This window comes from Thalassophryne amazonica, chromosome 18 (genome assembly GCF_902500255.1).
Source record: "Thalassophryne amazonica chromosome 18, fThaAma1.1, whole genome shotgun sequence".
Taxonomy (NCBI): Eukaryota; Metazoa; Chordata; class Actinopteri; order Batrachoidiformes; family Batrachoididae; genus Thalassophryne; species Thalassophryne amazonica.
This window is the reverse complement of record NC_047120.1, coordinates 32,592,911-32,611,147: the sequence shown is the minus strand read 5'-3', so window position 1 is coordinate 32,611,147 and position 18,237 is coordinate 32,592,911. Positions and strand designations below refer to the sequence as shown.

Below are 18,237 nucleotides of genomic sequence, written 5' to 3'. Positions count from 1 at the left end.
CTCTCAAGCTGTTTTACTTTGACATTTTAACATTTTTGCAGGTGAAAAGTGTAAACAGTCTCAGTTATTAGATTACCTGTAGATAACTCCATTTCGGTGCAGGAACATGAGGGCTGAGGTGACTTCAGCAGCATAAAATCGAGAACGAGGCTCATCAAACTTCCTGGATCGCTGGATCTGGAACATCAGATCTCCTCCGTTTACATATTCCATTACAAAAAACAAACGGTCCTGCAGGAAGAGGTGAGGGAGCAACAAGTGAGAGGTAAGAATGGAAAGACAAGGAAGTATGAATCTGGCCGTGAGCCTCGTGGTCATACCCGTGTCTGGAAGCAGCAGTACAGCTGGGTGAGGTAGGGGTGTCGACGAGCCAGGGCCAGGATGCGCTTCTCGGTCATGGTGCAGTCCACGTCGTCATCCTGCAGGATCACGTCCTTCTTCAGCACTTTGACGGCAAAAACCTCCTCTGACCCCTTTAGTTCCGCCAGCATCACCTATGACCAGAGAAAGGGGGAGGGTCAAGGACGGTTCAGTGGAGGAGAAAAGCAGAGAATAGAAAGATAAAAAGAAAAATAAAGTACATGATTAGAAGAGGAGAGAGGAAAATAAGGTGATTGCACATTACTATTTAAGCTGTGGGAAACACCGAAACAAAGCCAGGTCCTAGGTCCAAAGGAGTCAGGCTTATCATGTTCATTCGGCATAGCTGTGTTGCAATCTGAACATATTATCAACCAATCAGGCTTGTCTGTCCCGTTAAACGTGGAGGGCACACGGCACTGTAGTACTGAGAAAGCGGACGCAGTTGTAAGGATTTTGGCACATTATCAAACTTGCACAAACTTGTTAGAGAGCACAGTGAACATGGGCCACCAAAGCTCCCCGAGGTGAAGCAGTGAATGAGTAAGGTGATGTTTTCAATGAGTGTTGACGCATTTCATTTGATGGTTGTCTTCAAATCATTTTCATAATGTACTTTATGGTGTACGATTTTGCCCGTAATTTGTTTTGAAATTTTTTTTTTAATCTTTTAGTGGGTCAAATGTCACAAATTAAAAAAAAGATTTTAGTGTTTCCTTGTTTCCCTGCCCAGGAATTGCAGATGGGAATTCACTATATCTGGGACAAACAAAGAATCTTGTCCCTTTAATATATATATATATATATTAGCAGTTTATGAACTAAAATACAGCATATCCAATAGCACATAGCAGGAAGTAATCATATTGATAAGTTTGAATCAGACAATATCTGTCATTTCTGTTTATCAATAATTCAAAATATATCACTCTTAGAATTGTTGTAAATTTTGTTTATCGCATTAACTGAATCATCGTCTTATTTAAGGTCTCTCTCTGTGATGATCCGTAACTTCCTCCAATAATTTAGCGGGTATGAACAATGAAACAATGAGATCAACATCAACAGAAGCAAACAAACAAACAAACAAACAAACACTGCCCTCGACTGCCTCTTTATTGCCCTCTGACCTTGCCAAAGCTGCCTTTGCCAAGAACTTTGATAAAGTTGAAGTCCTTGAGGGTCCTCCGCTGGCTCTGTCCATTCTCTCTGCATCCCGAGGACGACGTCGAGGAAGAGGAGGTGGTGGAAGATGAGGACGAGGAGGAGGTGGAGGAGGAGGAAGAGTGCTGGGGTCCCTGCTGGTCCAGTGACAGCACATCCTGCAGGCGCTCTAATTCTGCCAAGTCTGTGGTGTCAACAGAAGAGCAGATCAGACTGACTGACATCTTTAGGTATAATAAAACATTCTTTACAGGCGTCATCATATCTTGCCACACCATTTGTTTAGCCAGGTTTGGGCTATTTCTGAGACATCCCAGAAGTTACTGTTGGTGTATGTGAGACCCAGGGGGTACCGTTGTAGGGTGTGCACCACTATTTGGTAGAGGCCATCACATACGTACCAAGTGCTGGATGCAGGACCCCAACATAGCTAGTGTGGACGTAGTCCTCCCAACATTGCAAGCTGCCCTATTAAATTAACTATTGCAGGTATGGTTTCACTTGGTGGTACAACTGTTGGGTGTATGTTTGTTGAGTCTTGTGCACACCACTGCTCTCACTGGGAGGAAAACATCTCACCCATACTTTTCACTGTGGCAAAGTGCTTTCTGGACTTGAGACACCTGCAGACTTTGCAAGAGTGCCTAGGATCAGACACTTGATTCTCTTTCTCCTGCCTTGATGGGGGATCTCCGAAGCTCTCTGGGGAAGCAATATTTGCAGGGCAATACTAGATGAGTAAGGGCATTGGTCTTAGTATCCCAGTTCAGCACTGACCTTTGTTGCATGTCATGTACAAACCCAGACGGAGGAACAGTATCCTGCTGTGGAATAGCACATGTAGTTTGTTTTCATATGCTTCACTGGCTCAACAATGAAACATGATGTTAAATTATCTCTGACCACTGTATCTGTTCATCTGTGCAGCTGCATAACAGGAATGCAGAGAAATTTAAGTATTAAAAACCTTACAGGAGCTCACGCGATTCAGCCATCAAGCAGAGGAGAGATGCCTCTTCAAGTGCCTCTGTACTACAGAAAAACTATACAAAAACCTATTTTCCATAGAGCATAAAGGATTGACAGACATGTCTATTCACCCAGGATTAATATAACCTAGTAATGTGTATGGATCATTTAACAGACAGATAAAAGTCACTGGACCTGTCACCGAAATGGGAGAGTGCAGTCAGTACAAATGACTGCAACAGCACACTGACTGACATTGACTGGATAAAGGATGTGGTCCCATGTTGTGTTATCCATCTTGCCCAGCAGGTTGTACCAAGTGGCCACATTCTTTCTCAACTTGTATATGAACTCTGAAGATCAAGTTTCTGTCTAATGTCATGCCAAAATACATTAGATGTTCATGATTTTCAAGTCAGGAATCACCCACTTGATAAGTTGCCGTAGAGCCCAGTAATTTTCCAGTTGGGAAACGCACACTTGCAACTGATTTTAACTAATAAATTGGTAGTATATTAAAGGGCATGCAGGATATATAAAATGATATTGTGGTGCCTAATTAATTCATTTTTACAAGCAATAAAGCTATTTTCACTTAAATAAAATTATGTTGTGACTGAAGTGCACTCAATTACAGAAGACAGAAGGAATGGCAAATATCTCAACAATTATGAAATAACTTACTTCTGGCTGACAGTTCTTGAGTCTTGAATAAATCCCACTTACTGATGACTGTCCAATAACTGCTGGCACCCTCTCTGTCATCCTTTTGTTAATTTTATTCTGGTCTGCCAGTCACTTTTTGGCAACCACTTTGATGTCAAATTTTGTATTTTAGATTTATTTATTTTTCTTTTTTAAATAATGCCAGAACTTCACCACTGCAGCCCAGGCTTAATTTTTGTTTTTATTTTTGTCATAGTCATGACACACTACAGAAAAGTGAGCTTTTTGTGGTTTCCACCTGCAAACAATTACTTCAGTTTTAGCTGTTACGAAATTCTGTTTTGTTTGTTTTTTTTTTCACCTTTTTGGGGCCATCTTTTCTCATAATTCAACTTTTTTTTTTTTTTGGTCATGATTCTGACAAGTTTATCCAGTCAGGTCTTTAAAGATGGCTAGAACTTTTTTTTTTGCAGATCCAAGCCATCCACTGCTCAGTGAGTTTCACGTGCTTCATTCTGGCAAATGATATAGAATGCAAGGATGCAGAGCCAATAGTTTGAGGAATTCTTTTATCCCAGCTGTAATAAGTCTTAAGTAATCCTGATGTGCTTTTAAATAATATGCTCTTTTTTATTACTTGGTTTAATGTAACCCTACATTATTTTTGTTTTTTTTCCCCAATTGCTTTAAAGTGTGTGTGTGTATGTGTGTGTGAGAGAGAGAGAACTGTTGGCTGCACAGTATTTGCCCACTGGGGGCATAATAAATCATTCAAGTTGTAGTTCTGTCACATTTCGTTTACACAGCACTGGTTTTTGTGAAACTTCAAACGATTGTGCAGAGAAACAGAGGGGTATAAAAACCTTTTAACTGTTAGAAGCCTAAGCAGAGATTCATTCCTCTGAGTCGGGTCTGCTTGAGGTTTCTTCCTCAACATCATCAGAGGGAGTTTTTTTCTTACCACTGTCACCTGTGTGCTTGTTCTAGGGGTTGGTAAGGTTAGACCTTATTCGTGTGAAGTGCCCTGAGGCAGCTTTGCTATCACTTGGCACTATATAAATGAAATAAATTGAACTGAATGCATATGATTCATGCAGAAAGTAAGAACATTTCTGCGCACATATTAGTGGCACAGGCCCAAATTCTCTAGACTGGTTTGTGATGCACTGATCTTCAGCATACATGAAACACTGGATATTGTAGTCATTAATGTACAAACTGAACAGAAATGGTGCCAGGAAGTTCTTTGACTCAGGTGTTGCTCATTAGTTTTGCCAGTTACTTAGATCTTTTGCTTGAAATGTCATTAAACTTTCACCATGATGACTACATTCCCTCTTAAAAGTTGGATGACTCAGGGTTAGGAAATAGCATCAGTGGTGTTATCATTTGGCACAAGAAAATTAAGACAGGAGTCCTATCAAGAGAAAGTTAACTTTTAATTTCTCAGCCTGAATAGTGTGAAACAATGACCAACTGTGACAACCAAATGGTGGTGGGCAGTAGTGTATAATTCTGAGATAATTCAAGTTCCTTTCTACATGTAAGGGTACAACAACACAATTTTCACTTAGTTTTTCAAAGGAAGAACAATATTGTTACTGAAATCAGAATACTACCGCTTACTGATACAGTGATGCACGTTAATACATCATGCTGGTTATAAGGCGTGTTTGTGCCAAATTTTTGTTTTAGATCTTGTGCATGTTTGTTTGTGTTGTCAGTTACCCTGCTGGGAGGGCGAGGTGGGCACAGCTGGCTGGTTAAAGCTGTTTTCCTCGGTCTGAGAGAGCTCAGGAGGAGACTGAGGAGGGTCCTGCCCTGGAGTCAACTGAAGACAGAGATGGCAACACACAACATAAGCAACCCTAATAACTCTTTCAAGCATGAGATGCAGGTTATCGAACAATCAAATCTGACTCTCTGCCACGCAGGGCGCAAAAAACGGAGTTTTCAGTTTTCTCAAAGTATCTATTCCAGTGTGTCAAATGACTTTACTGGAGGCTCTTTTGCATTATATCAAAAAATAGCTACATTTAGGGCTGCATGTAATCAGTATTTTCATAATCAATAATTTGGACAATTACATCTCTGTCAATGTTAACTTAGCTGGAATTTAGCCCTCTCTGTCAACCTAGTTAAAGGCTAACCTGGCCTCATGTCACTGCAGCCACAAGCCCCGAGCTCTCCTTAGCCGGGAGTGATTCCACCTCTGTATCCTTTCACTAAGGTAATTATATCTTGTCTCCATATATATTTCAGCACGCTTTATGGTTGTGAATACATACAAATGCCTTTTTTCCTTGTCCTTTTTTTTAATATTATTATATTAGTGATAAAAATGTAGGAGTGGGGTACAATTAGTTAAACCTAACAGCTAACGTTAGCTTATCTAGCCGGCTGCAGCACCGTTTATCATAGCTAACAATATAGTCAGTTCTGTTCTGTTTGGGAAGCTAACATTAATACACACTTTTGTTTACATTTGCTGTTATATGTATTTGTTAATACCGTTACTGTAGGGTTAAACTACGCTATTGCACTTTATACGCTAGATACCAGCTTTGTTTAACCTTGCTGGCTAGCAAGGTACGGTTGGCTAACTAATGACAAGGTACGGTTGGCTATTTAACAGCTAAATTAACGGTAGCTCATCTAGCTATAGTTAGCTTACTTTTGTGATTTACACTTTTATTTTACATGATGTAGATTTTTAATGGTTCTTCAGTTTATGAGTTCTTTAATATATATCAACAGATAGTATCTAAGTTTGGGGGTTCCATTAGAAAGCATATAGAATATTGATTTTGTCTTCCAATAGTAATCTAGCAGGGTGAACTTTAGATAGAAACCTAAAACATATTACATCATACCTTCTGTTTCTATAATAAAATAACCATATTTATAGCTTAGCCTACTAGCTATAACTTAATTTTACAACAAGTCTACAGACTAGGTATACATATACTACAATCTTCTCCTGTATGTATATTTAGGTTTTAGAAGCTAACTCCTGTAATATTATGTAATAACTATATTTCTTGTATATGTTCTTTATTACTCTGATTGTGTAAATATCACTTACATACATGCTGTCCATTTTCTTGAGCCACTTAGGTGGGTAGAGAGAGTTCCCATGGGATAAAAAAGCTTTTCAACCTACCATCCCTGGTTCTCAAGACCAGGCACCTATGTGGCTCTACTCTACTCTTCTTTTTTTTTTAGATCTTTACGTATACTTTAGTATACACCAGTAGAGTTCTACCTTAGAATTGGAATGTATTACAGAAGACATACCTTACTGAATTTTCATGTGTGTGTGTATATACAGTATATATATATATATATATATATATATATATATACATACACACACACACACACAACCCCTGGCAAAAATTATGGATTCACAGGCCTCGGATGATGTACATTCAGTTGTTTAATTTTGTAGAAAAAAAAGCAGATCACAGACATGACACAAAACTAAAGTCATTTCAAATGGCAACTTCCTGGCTTTAAGAAACACTATAAGAAATCAGGAAAAATAATTGTGGCAGTCAGTAACTGTTACTTTTTTAGACCAAGCAGAGGGAAAAAAATATGGAATCACTCAATTCTGAGGAAAAAATTATGGAATCATGAAAAACAAAAGAACGCTCCAACACATTACTAGTATTTTGTTGCACCACCTCTGGCTTTTATAACAGCTTGCAGTTTCTGAGGCATGGACTTAATGAGTGACAAACAGTACTCTTCATCAATCTGGCTTCAACTTTCTCTGATTGCTGTTGCCAGATCAGCTTTGCAGGTTGGAGCCTTATCATGGACCATTTTCTTCAACTTCCTCCAAAGATTTTCAATTGGATTAAGATCCGGACTATTTGCAGGCCATGACATTGACCCTATGTGTCTTTTTGCAAGGAATGTTTTCACAGTTTTTGCTCTATGGCAAGATGCATTATCATCTTGAAAAATTATTTCATCATCCCCAAACATCCTTTCAATTGATGGGATAAGAAAAGTGTCCAAAATATCAACGTAAACTTGTGCATTTATTGATGATGTAATGACAGCCATCTCCCCAGTGCCTTTACTTGACATGCAGCCCCATATCATCAATGACTGTGGAAATTTACATGTTCTCTTCAGGCAGTCATCTTTATAAATCTCATTGGAACGGCACCAAACAAAACTTCCAGCATCATCACCTTCCCCAATGCAGATTCGAGATTCATCACTGAATATGACTTTCATCCAGTCATCCACAGTCCATGATTGCTTTTCCTTAGCCCATTGTAACCTTGTTTTTTTCTGTTTAGGTGTTAATGATGGCTTTCGTTTAGCTTTTCTGTATGTAAATCCCATTTCCTTTAGGTGGTTTCTTACAGTTCGGTCACAGACGTTGACTCGAGTTTCCTCCCATTCATTCATCATTTGTTTTGTTGTGCATTTTTGATTTTTGAGACATATTGCTTTAAGTTTTCTGTCTTGACGCTTTGATGTCTTCCTTGGTCTACCAGTATGTTTGCCTTTAACAACCTTCCCATGTTGTTTGTATTTGGTCCAGAGTTTAGACACATCTGACTGTGAACAATCAACAGCTTTTGCAACATTGCGTGATGATTTACCCTCTTAAGAGTTTGATAATCCTCTCCTTTGTTTCAACTGACATCTCTTGTGTTGGAGCCATGATTCATGTCAGTCCACTTGGTGCAACAGCTCTCCAAGGTGTGATCACTCCTTTTTAGATGCAGACTAACAAGCAGATCTGATTTGATGCAGGTGTTAGTTTTGGGGATGAAAATTTACAGAGTGATTCCATAATTTATTCCTCAGAATTGAGTGATTCCATATTTTTTTTCCCTCTGCTTGGTCTAAAAAAGTAACCGTTACTGACTGCCACAATTTTTTTTTCCTGATTTCTTAGTGTTTCTTAAAGCCAGAAAGTTGCCATTTGAAATGACTTTAGTTTTGTGTCATGTCTATGATCTGCTTTTTTTTCTACAAAATTAAACAACTGAATGAACATCCTCCGAGGCCGGTGATTCCATAATTTTTGCCAGGGGTTGTATATATATATCCAACAAAAATCCAACACCTCATCTGCATCTTGACAACTGGGCAACGTATCAAGTAGAGGATTGCCTGTGGGGGCAAACAATGGTGGGGACCTTGTGTGCTCTGTGGCTTCTATGGTAGCTGTTAAAGTCCAGAAGAAACCCTGAACAGGAGATAGCTAATGGGGCTCTGGCAAAATAAGAAGTCCTCAAAGGTTGATCAGGCAGAGGATGCAATGGCTTGTGACCCAACGGCTGTGAAGTGGTGAAGACGGGCAACAGGTCATCGTCTGGATTTTCTCAGCCATCGGACCAGGAAGAGAAATGGTGTTGGGGTCATTTTAAAGGAAGAGTATGTTAAAAGTGTGTTGGAGGTTAAGCGAGTGTCTGACAGGGTGATGAGTGTGTAGTTGGAAATTGAAGGAGTGATGATGAATATCATCAGTGCATATGCCCCACAGGTAGGTTGTGAGATGAAGGAGAAAGAAGATTTCTGGAGTGTGTTAGATGAGGTGGTGGACAGTGTGCCCAAGCATGAAAGAGTGGTGATAGGAGCAGACTTCAATGGGCATTTTGGTGAAGGGAACAGAGGTGATGAAGAAGTAATGGGTAGATATGGTATCAAGGATAGGAATGAATGAATGAATGAATGAATGAATGAATGAATGAATGAATGAATGAAAACTGTTTATTTCGAACATTTGATACAACAACAATTACAAGATAGATCAGTAAAGACAACAACAAAAAAGTTCCTACTGTGTACCCAACATGTCCGAAAAGGGGTAGGGTGAAGCATCAGCTTATTTATCCCTACCCCTTCTTCCCCACAACCAGTAATACCCTTTGCCACATATACACATAGATTCCTACACACCTAAACCGATATATATATATATATATATATATATATACACACACATCAACATACATACACATATACACATATACATATATATACACATACATATACACAAACATAAATATACACCTACACATACCTACTTACATACAAAATACTATATATTTACAAGCCGAAGCAAAAAACAAAAACACCCTAACCCTCATTACCCTTCCTCCTCCCTATACCTAGAAAAAAACATATTTTTGTACCGCTGTTTGAACTGGTTCATGCTTGGACATTGCTTGAGCCCCACTCCCAATCTGTTCCACATCCTCACCCCACAGACAGAAATACAGAAACCTTTTAATGTTGTTCGTGCCCACTGATGCTTTAAATTAAATTTCCCCCTCAGACTGTAATCTCCTGATCTGTTAAAAAACATATTTTTAATATTTGCTGGAAGTAAATTGTTTATTGCTTTATACACAATTTGTACTGTTTGAAAATGAACCAAGTCTGTGAATTTTAAGAATTTGGATTGTAAAAATAGTGGATTTGTATGATCTCTATAGTCAGTATTATGAATAATTCTTATAGCTCTTTTCTGCATTACTGATAGTGATTGTGTTGTACCTTTATAAGTATTACCCCATACCTCTGCACAGTACTGTAAATATGGTAAAACCAGTGAGCAGTAAAGAATGCGGAGTGAGTTGTGGTCCAGAATATGTTTCGCTTTGTTTAGAACTGAAATGCTTCTTGACAGTTTACTTTGTATATGTTTTATATGAGTCTTCCAGTTTATCTTATCATCCATTATCACCCCCAGAAACTTATTTTCATGTACCCTTTCAATATCTACCCCCTCGACTTGTAACTGAACCTGTATGTCTGTATTACAATAGCCAAATAACATGTATTTTGTTTTATTTAAGTTTAATGATAATGGGGAAGGACAGATGGTAGTTGATTTTGCAAAAAGGATGGAAATGGCTGTGGTGAATACCTACTTTAAGAAAAGGGAGGAGCACAGGGTAACATATAAGAGTGGAGGAAGGTGCACACAGGTGGACTACATTCTTTATAGGAGATGCAAGCTAAAAGAAATCACAGACTGTAAGGTGGTAGCAGGAGAGAGTGTCACTAGACAGCACAGGATGGTTGTTTGTAGGATGACTTTAGAGGTAAAGAAGAAGAAGAGAGTGAGAGCTCAACAAAGGATCAGATGGTGGAAGCTGAAGGAGGAAGACTGTTGTGTGAAATTTAGCGAGCAGGTGAGAGAAGCACTAGTTGGAGGGGAAGCAATTTTGGACAACTGGAAAAGTACTGCAGATGTGGTGAGGGAGACAGCTAGGGCAGTACTGGATATGACATCTGGACAGTGGAAGGAAGACAAGGAGACTTGGTGGTGGAATGAAGAGGTCCAGGAAAGCATAAGGAGAAAGAGGTTGGTGAAAAAGTTTTGGGATAGTCGGAGAGACAAAGAAAGTAGACAGGAGTACAAGGAGATGCGGCGTAAGGCGAGAAGAGAAGTGGCAAAAGCAAAGGAAAAGGCATATTGCGAGCTGTACAAGAAGTTGAATAGTAAGGAAGGAGAAAAGGATTTGTACCGATTGGCCAGACAAAGGGACAGAGCTGGAAAGGATGTGCAGCAGGTTAGGGTGGTAAAAGATGCACATGGTAATGTGCTGACAAGTGAGGAGTGTGTGCTGAGAAGGTGGAGGGAATATTTTGAAGAGTTGATGAATAAAGAAAATGAGCGAGAGAAAAGGCTGGATGATGTGGTGAGAGTAAATCAGGAAGTAAAAGAGATTAGCAAGGAAGAAGTGAGGGCTGCTATGAAGAGGATGAAGAGTGGAAAGGCAGTTGGTCCAGATGACATTCCAATGGAGACATGGAAATGTCTAGGAGAGATGGCAGTAGAGTTTCTAACCAGATTGTTTAATAAAATCTTGGAAAGTGAGAGGATGCCTGAGGAGTGGAGACGAAGTGTGCTGGTTCCTATTTTCAAGAACAAGGGTGATGTGCAGAGCTGCAGTAACTACAGAGGCATAAAGCTGATCAGCCACAGCATGAAGTTATGGGAAAGAGTAGTAGAAGCTAGGCTTAGAAAACAGGTGAAGATCTGTGAGCAGCAATATGGTTTCATGCCGAGAAAGAGCACTACAGATGCAATGTTTGCTCTGAGAATACTGTTGGAAAAGTACAGAGAAGGACAGAAAGAGTTACATTGTGTGTTTGTGGACTTAGAAAAAGCTTATGATAGGGTGCCAAGAGAAGAGTTGTGGCATTGTATGAGGAAGTCTGGAGTGGCAGAGAAGTATGTTAGGGTAGTGCAGGAATACAAGAATAGTGTGACAGCGGTGAGATGCGCAGTTGGAATGACAGACTCATTCAAGGTGGAGGTGGGATTACGCCAAGGATCAGCTCTGAGTCCTTTCTTGTTTGCAGTGGTGATGGACAGGTTGACAGATGAGATCAGACAGGAGTCCCCATGGACTATGATGTTTGCAGATGACATTGTGATCTGTAGTGAGAGTAGAGAGCAAGTTGAGTCTAGTCTGGAGAAGTGGAGATATGCTTTGGAGAGAAGGGGAATGAAAGTCAGTAGAAGCAAGACTGAGTACATGTGTGTGAATGAGAGGGAGCCCAGTGGAATAGTGCAGTTACAAGGAGTAGAAGTGGTGAAAGTAGATGAGTTTAAATATTTGGGGTCAACTGTTCAAAGTAATGGAGAGTGTGGTAGAGAGGTGAAGAAGAGAGTGCAGGCAGGGTGGAGTGGGTGGAGAAAGGTGGCAGGAGTGATTTGTGACCGAAGAATATCAGCAAGAGTGAAGGGGAAAGTTTACAAAACAGTAGTGAGACCAGCTATGTTGTATGGTTTAGAGACAGTGGCACTAACAAAAAGACAGGAGGCAGAGCTGGAGGTGGCAGAGCTGAAGATGTTGAGATTCTCTTTGGGAGTGACAAGAATGGACAAGATTAGGAATGAACATATCAGAGGGACAGCTCAGGTGGGACGGTTTGGAGACAAAATCAGAGAGGCGAGATTGAGATGGTTTGGACATGTGCAGAGGAGGGACCCAGGGTATATAGGGAGAAGGATGCTGAGGATGGAGCCACCAGGCAGGAGGAGAAGAGGGAGACCAAGAGGAGGTTCATGGATGTGCTGAGAGAGGACATGCAGGTGGTTGGTGTGACAGAGGAAGATACAGAGGACAGGGTGAGATGGAAACGATTGATCTGCTGTGGCAACCCCTAACGGGAACAGCCGAAAGACAAAGAAGATCTGCGACTGAGCGGCACTGTTTAGGTTCCACTCTGCTCACCCTGAACAGTGAGGTGGCTGGAAAAGGTGCCCCAAACATAGTCTCCCTCACCTTAATCTGTTGGATTACACCATTCAAAGAGCCACCAGCTCTGCAGTAGAAAATCAAAAATACCAGTGATGAAATTCGGTTCATGGAACATAAGAACCCTGATGTACAACAAAAAGTCAAACCAACTGGAAAGGTGAACACCTCTGGTCTCTCGTGAACTATAGAAACTTGATCTCGATATTGTTGCCTTGAGTGAAACAAGAAGAGCAGAAGAAAGCCAGCTGTGTGAGGAGCAAGGGGGCTACACTCAGTTGTGGAAAGGGCATCCTGAGGAAGAACAACAAATCTATGCTGTCGATTATGCTATCAAGAACTTTCTCTTTCCAGAGTTAACTGAACTCCTGTGGGCATCACTGAACAGCTGGTGACACTCAGTCTCCAACTTGAGAGCAATGCCATCATCATAAGTGCTTATTCCTCAACACACAACACGAACAGAGACGGAAACCCTTGACAAGATGGACACCATTCCATCTGCAATCTCACCATCTGAAAAGATCATCCTCCTTGGCAACTTCAACATCTGGGTCAGAAAGGACCACCAGCTATGGAACAGAAGCACTGGGAGAATGGGCAAGTGATACATCAATGGCACCCTGCTTCCGACGATCAAGTCATCACCAACACCATCTTCAGGCAAAACCAAGTTCAGTCTCCTGGCAACACCCTTATTCAAAGCATTGGCACCTGCTCAACTACATCATCATCCAAAAGCTCAACCAGAAAGATGTCCCGTCCACCAAGGCACAGATGACTGCTGGATGGATCAATATCATCTGCTTCTGGAGCTGGCTGAATGTTTGCACCAAGAGGAGGCCTGGACACAACAAACTGTCAAAATGTTCAAAATCATCAAGCTCAGAGACCCCAAAATAAAAGGAAAGCTTCAACAATAGTGACTAATGAAAGAACTCCCCACAAAGTACTCCGTCCCAGCAAAGGAGCTCAAGACAGGCATATCGACAGCCTGCCGAGAAACACAGACACCAAAAGAAGAAACACCAGGACTGGTTTGATGAGTACAATCAAGAACTCCAATGACTCATTGACCATAAGTGAAAAACATAAGTGAAGCCTTGATCTCCAGAAACATCTGACCTTGTACAAGAATAAGTCTCAACAACAGCAAAACAGAGTCTGCAAAACGAAACTCACAAGTTAAAAAAAACAAAACAGGTGTAATCCAAGAAACTGCTGATATCCAAGAAACCCCCCCCCACATAAATCATAACAGAGACTTTTTTTAATGCCACCAAAGCAATTTACAGCTCCTCCACCCAAGGACAAGTACCTCCTTGAAGCAAAGATGCCCACAGCCTGCTGAAGACCAAAGATGACATCACAGCACGAATAAAAGAACAGTTTGAAGACCTCTTGAACACCAACCCAATCGTTGAGGGGAGGTAGTGCTCAACCAAATACCAAGACAAGGCACTGTTGAAGAACTCAGCAGAACCTCAACTCTCAAGAAACTCTCCTCACCCTTAAAGGCATGAAAACAACACAGCACTACTGGGAGAAACCTGCTCAGAGGTCCTGATGTTCCCAAGCGTTCTTGCAGACAACTATTCACGAGGACCTATTCCACTTCACTTCCAAGATTTGAAGGGATCAGATGGCCATGGCTATAATCTTTATGATTCATGTTGATATTGATTATTAAAATTGTGATTTTGATGTCAAAATTCCATATTCAAAGATTTTAAAAAGCCAATATCAAATAATCTGCCTTAGCTAGAGAAATTACAATAATACATAAATTGAATATAAGAAATCTGACAAAATTTTATTGAATAAAAGATTTTGACTTCATCCAAAAGTTGTTATAATACTGTTTCTTCCCTGTGGTGAGGCTACATATATTTTAGTTCGCTAGAATGGTCACCTTCGTAGTAATCGTTCTATTTCCGTGTTTGTATATTTGTTCATATAAGTGTGACTCCACTTCTCTGTGTGCTGTTTTGTTTGTTTGTTTTGTTAAGAAAGATACCAGCTGTTTTTCCCCATTCTCTCAAGAATAATGTTCCTTTTGACACCAAAACAAAAATGTCTTCATTAACATAGTGATTTAAAGGAGAAGAAAAATGTACATAAATACCAGTGATTTCCACCTTAATGGCACATCCCAAACTAAAGGCTTACTACTGCATAACATGTAATAAAGAAGACATTTACTTTGTACAAACTGAAAGGAAAATTAGTATTAAATTTAAACGCCGTTTTCACTTTCACAGATATATATCCTGGAAGCTCAAGGTCTATTACCATGCTAGTTGACCAAGAATGGGATCTAGTGTGAGGTTTGATTATATAATGTGTTGGGCTTGTACCATGTGATGTGTGCAAACAGAACTGCAGTAAAACATTTGCAGAACCGTGGCACCTACAGAAAACCTTCTGGGTATGTTACAGCATATACGACAACATTGCGACATCCAGCTTGGGACTCCGACGAGGGCGGTCGCATCTCCTCCACTCTCCCTTATCTCTGTTCTTTGCTTTTAACCTGCAAGCTCCTACTTCACCAGACTGTGAATTGCTCAGATTATATTGGATTCTGGATCTATTGGACTACTATTGGATTAACCATGGAATTGATCAGCTGGTCTCTGAACGCTATTGACACCATTTTTTCTACAAGAATGTCAGGACCTGGGGATCCTACCTGCCCAGATGGAATGTATCCTGCGGGCTATGCTCTCGACTCCTGTAGTTCTTGGCGTGTGGCATGCTTTGTGCCATTCTCCATTGAGGACGTCGAGGATTTATTCATTTTTGGTCTTATGGTAGCAGGGCTGGTACGTTTTGGCTTATGTGCTGGCCTGATCTACCAGAAAATTGGCAAGATGGCGGCATCAAGAACCACGGCCCCTCGCTTGTCTGTCATGATTAACGAGGTTGGTAAGGCAGTGCATTCTCAGAACTCAGACGCAAATTGGGTGACATCTTGGAGCAGATGCGTGCCTTGCAGTTGAAGTTGAAGATTTCAGAGGCCAGTGAATATTCTTAATTCATTATTGGGAATATTCTTAATTCATAATTGGGATTTGGTTGTGCAAGTGGAACTGTTAAAAAGTGTTTTTCACTGCTCAAACCATAACATTACAGGCTTATCAAGCCTGAAGGTCAAATTGCCTGACTGCTTTCCTCCAGAGGAATTGTTTTCGGCCTGGGGAACATTGGCTGTTTCTTATCTCAACTCACAAAGACAGGACTGAAGCATGCTCCATTCCCTCCCCCCACCTGCCTCCTCCCCCCAGCAACACTCCCCTTTCCGGCGCCTGCTTATCGTCACTCCTTTCCCCTGCAGCGGGGGCGGTGCAGTTTTAGCTGCAGCCCACGTTCTCCCCCAAGCTGACGGCAGCGCATCTCAGGGTTGCTGCGTGGCCTTCACCCACTTGCCCCAATTCAGATAACGGACCTCTTCAAACTTAGTGCACATAAACAATGTCAAATGTGTATGTGCTGTTTTTAATTCTGATGTGTGCCATTATTATGGTAAACAAGTAATAATTGTGGAATAAATGCTGTCTGAGGTAACTGGAGTGCAAACATAATTTCTCCACTGTGAGATCAATAAAGTATCTTTCTGTCTAACTATTACGGGCTCTACGGATGTGCAAGGGGTTACCAAAGTACGACAAAAGTCACGACTCAGGGTTTTCATCTTATAAAATAATATGATATATATCTAGATACATGGGTTACGATTCCATTCAAGGAACAATACTTTTGCCATTGTTGGATTTGATTGAATTCACGGGAAATTATGGGTTCAGATACAACTCCTTGTTAAAAGCAGACATTCATTTTCCATAACAGACTAAGTCAAAAGTGTCACTACATATTTCATGAAAACCAGGGACCTTCTTCAGGCTTTTTCTACTGTGCTGCAGGACACTGGCACTGTCGCTGCACACCTTTTGTTCACCAGGCGGGGCAGCATCACAAACAGTAGCAGAAAAGTGTAGCATAAAAGAAGCCCAGTGGAAGAAGCCAGTTGTTATTAGCATAGCATAAAAAACATAGTATAACTTTCTTGTTCTGAACTTGTAGAACAGTATTAAATTGTGAACCAAACAAAGTTGAAACGGGTTCATTTACCTGTTATACGGCCTGCCAGTATAAGACATGCTGATTCTGTATTTAGCTTACAAAGTTAACGTTCCTGTGACCAGTCTCCTGAAAGCCTTCCACCAACCTTTGAACTTTTCCAACAGTTTGAAGATGCAGAAGTAGCAGCAAACAAACTTAATTCAACTGATTATTTACTTTAAAATCAAGCAGTTATAGCTTTTCTTTCTTCCTTTGACTGCAAGCTACACGCACATGAACGAACAATCCGTGAGTAAATGTGGAGATGTCTGGAGTTATACTTGATGCGGACATGTCCTGTCTCTGGCAATCAGTCTGTGAGCAGGACTTATGTCTTTTTATTTTTGCCCCTTTTTTTTTAAACACAGTGATGAGAGAGTTTGAGGGGAGAACAAGTAACTAACTACCTGCAGTCAGTTTTTTTTTCTTTTAATTGTTCACATGTGCGCGCGGACGAATTGTCTGTGAGTGGAGTGGAGATATCCGGACTTTTTACTCGATGTGGACATGTCCTGTCTCTGGCAATCAGTCTGTGAGCAGGACTTTTATGGACTTTATTTAAACACATTTGTGAGAGAAGAGTGAGGAGCTGCAGCAGCAATCAGTATTTTTTTTTCTGTGCTCTTTTTGAGCATGTAGTTTCACTGCATTGTGTACACAGTATAAGAACAATCCTGCATGATTTATATTTTGTGAACAATGGAACAAAGCAAGCATCATAATTGCCATCGGGTAACGTCGTATTGTGAAGGTGTGGCTTCCAGTCATGTTGAGTACCATCCTGTTGCTCTGACTTGCGCTGAAACCACTTAATTTGTGCGTCAAGCACAGAACGCAAAAAAAAAAAAAAAAAAAAAAAAAATTAAACATGTTTAACTTTTGGCGTCCGATTTGCTTCGTCCTTTGCGTCCCTCGCACTGCTGTGGTGTCAAGCTACATCGTCTCAGCACTGGGTTGCTTCCACGTGGCGTCGTTATGACAACGCCCGACGCAACTCGAAGCAGCCCCAGACATCACCAGTCCACTCACGGATGATAGGCACGTGCACATGTGAACAATTAAGAGAAAAAGAAATGGCTGGCTGTGCTCCTCACTCTCCCCTCAAACTTTCTCATCACTGTGTTAAATAAAAGGACAAAAAAGGACATAAGTCCTGCTCACAGACTGAATGCCAGAGACAGGACATGTCCACATCAAGTATAACTCCAGACATTTCCACATTTACTCATGGACGGTTCATTCGCGAGTGCGCGTAGCTCACGGTCAAAGGAAGAAAGATAAACTATAACAGAACTCAGAGTGCAGACCTGCAGCTCAGCACAAGAACAAATATAAACTAGAAGAGAAATCTGGCTGCAGCCAGACTGTGCACTCTGATTCCTCTGTGCAGAGAACCTGCAGGCTGCGTCCTAACCTCCTCTCTGCCCCCTGCTGCGTGCACCTGACACGCACCTGACGCAGACATTCCTGCGTCGTCATGACGCCACAGGAAGCAACTCAAAGCAGCCCCGGTGTGAAAGGGGATTCAAGCTGTGAGCTTTTGGGATGCATACCTATGAAAGTGAGAACGGTGCTGTAGACAGTCTCCCTTTCAAAAATGTTGACAAAACCACTGAAACAAAGGCCTCCTGTGGTATAAATTTCAAGCCTCTATTCTGTATTGTTAACAAATCATTGTGTGCACAAGAAAACTATAACCACT

The 18,237-nt window shown here is 40.9% G+C and overlaps 1 protein-coding gene across 1 annotated transcript in view; it reads right to left on the bottom strand.

Annotated features, from left to right (window-relative positions):
• The window catches only part of prkcea (protein kinase C, epsilon a), a 180,124-nt gene that overhangs the window by 14,713 nt on the left and 147,174 nt on the right, over positions 1 to 18,237 (bottom strand). The window contains exons 8-11 of the mRNA XM_034194448.1: positions 4,888 to 4,990; positions 1,491 to 1,708; positions 321 to 494; positions 77 to 231 (exon numbers count right to left, since the gene is read on the bottom strand). Coding sequence (XP_034050339.1) covers positions 77 to 231; positions 321 to 494; positions 1,491 to 1,708; positions 4,888 to 4,990 — 650 coding nt within the window. The remainder of the gene's footprint in view (positions 1 to 76; positions 232 to 320; positions 495 to 1,490; positions 1,709 to 4,887; positions 4,991 to 18,237) is intronic.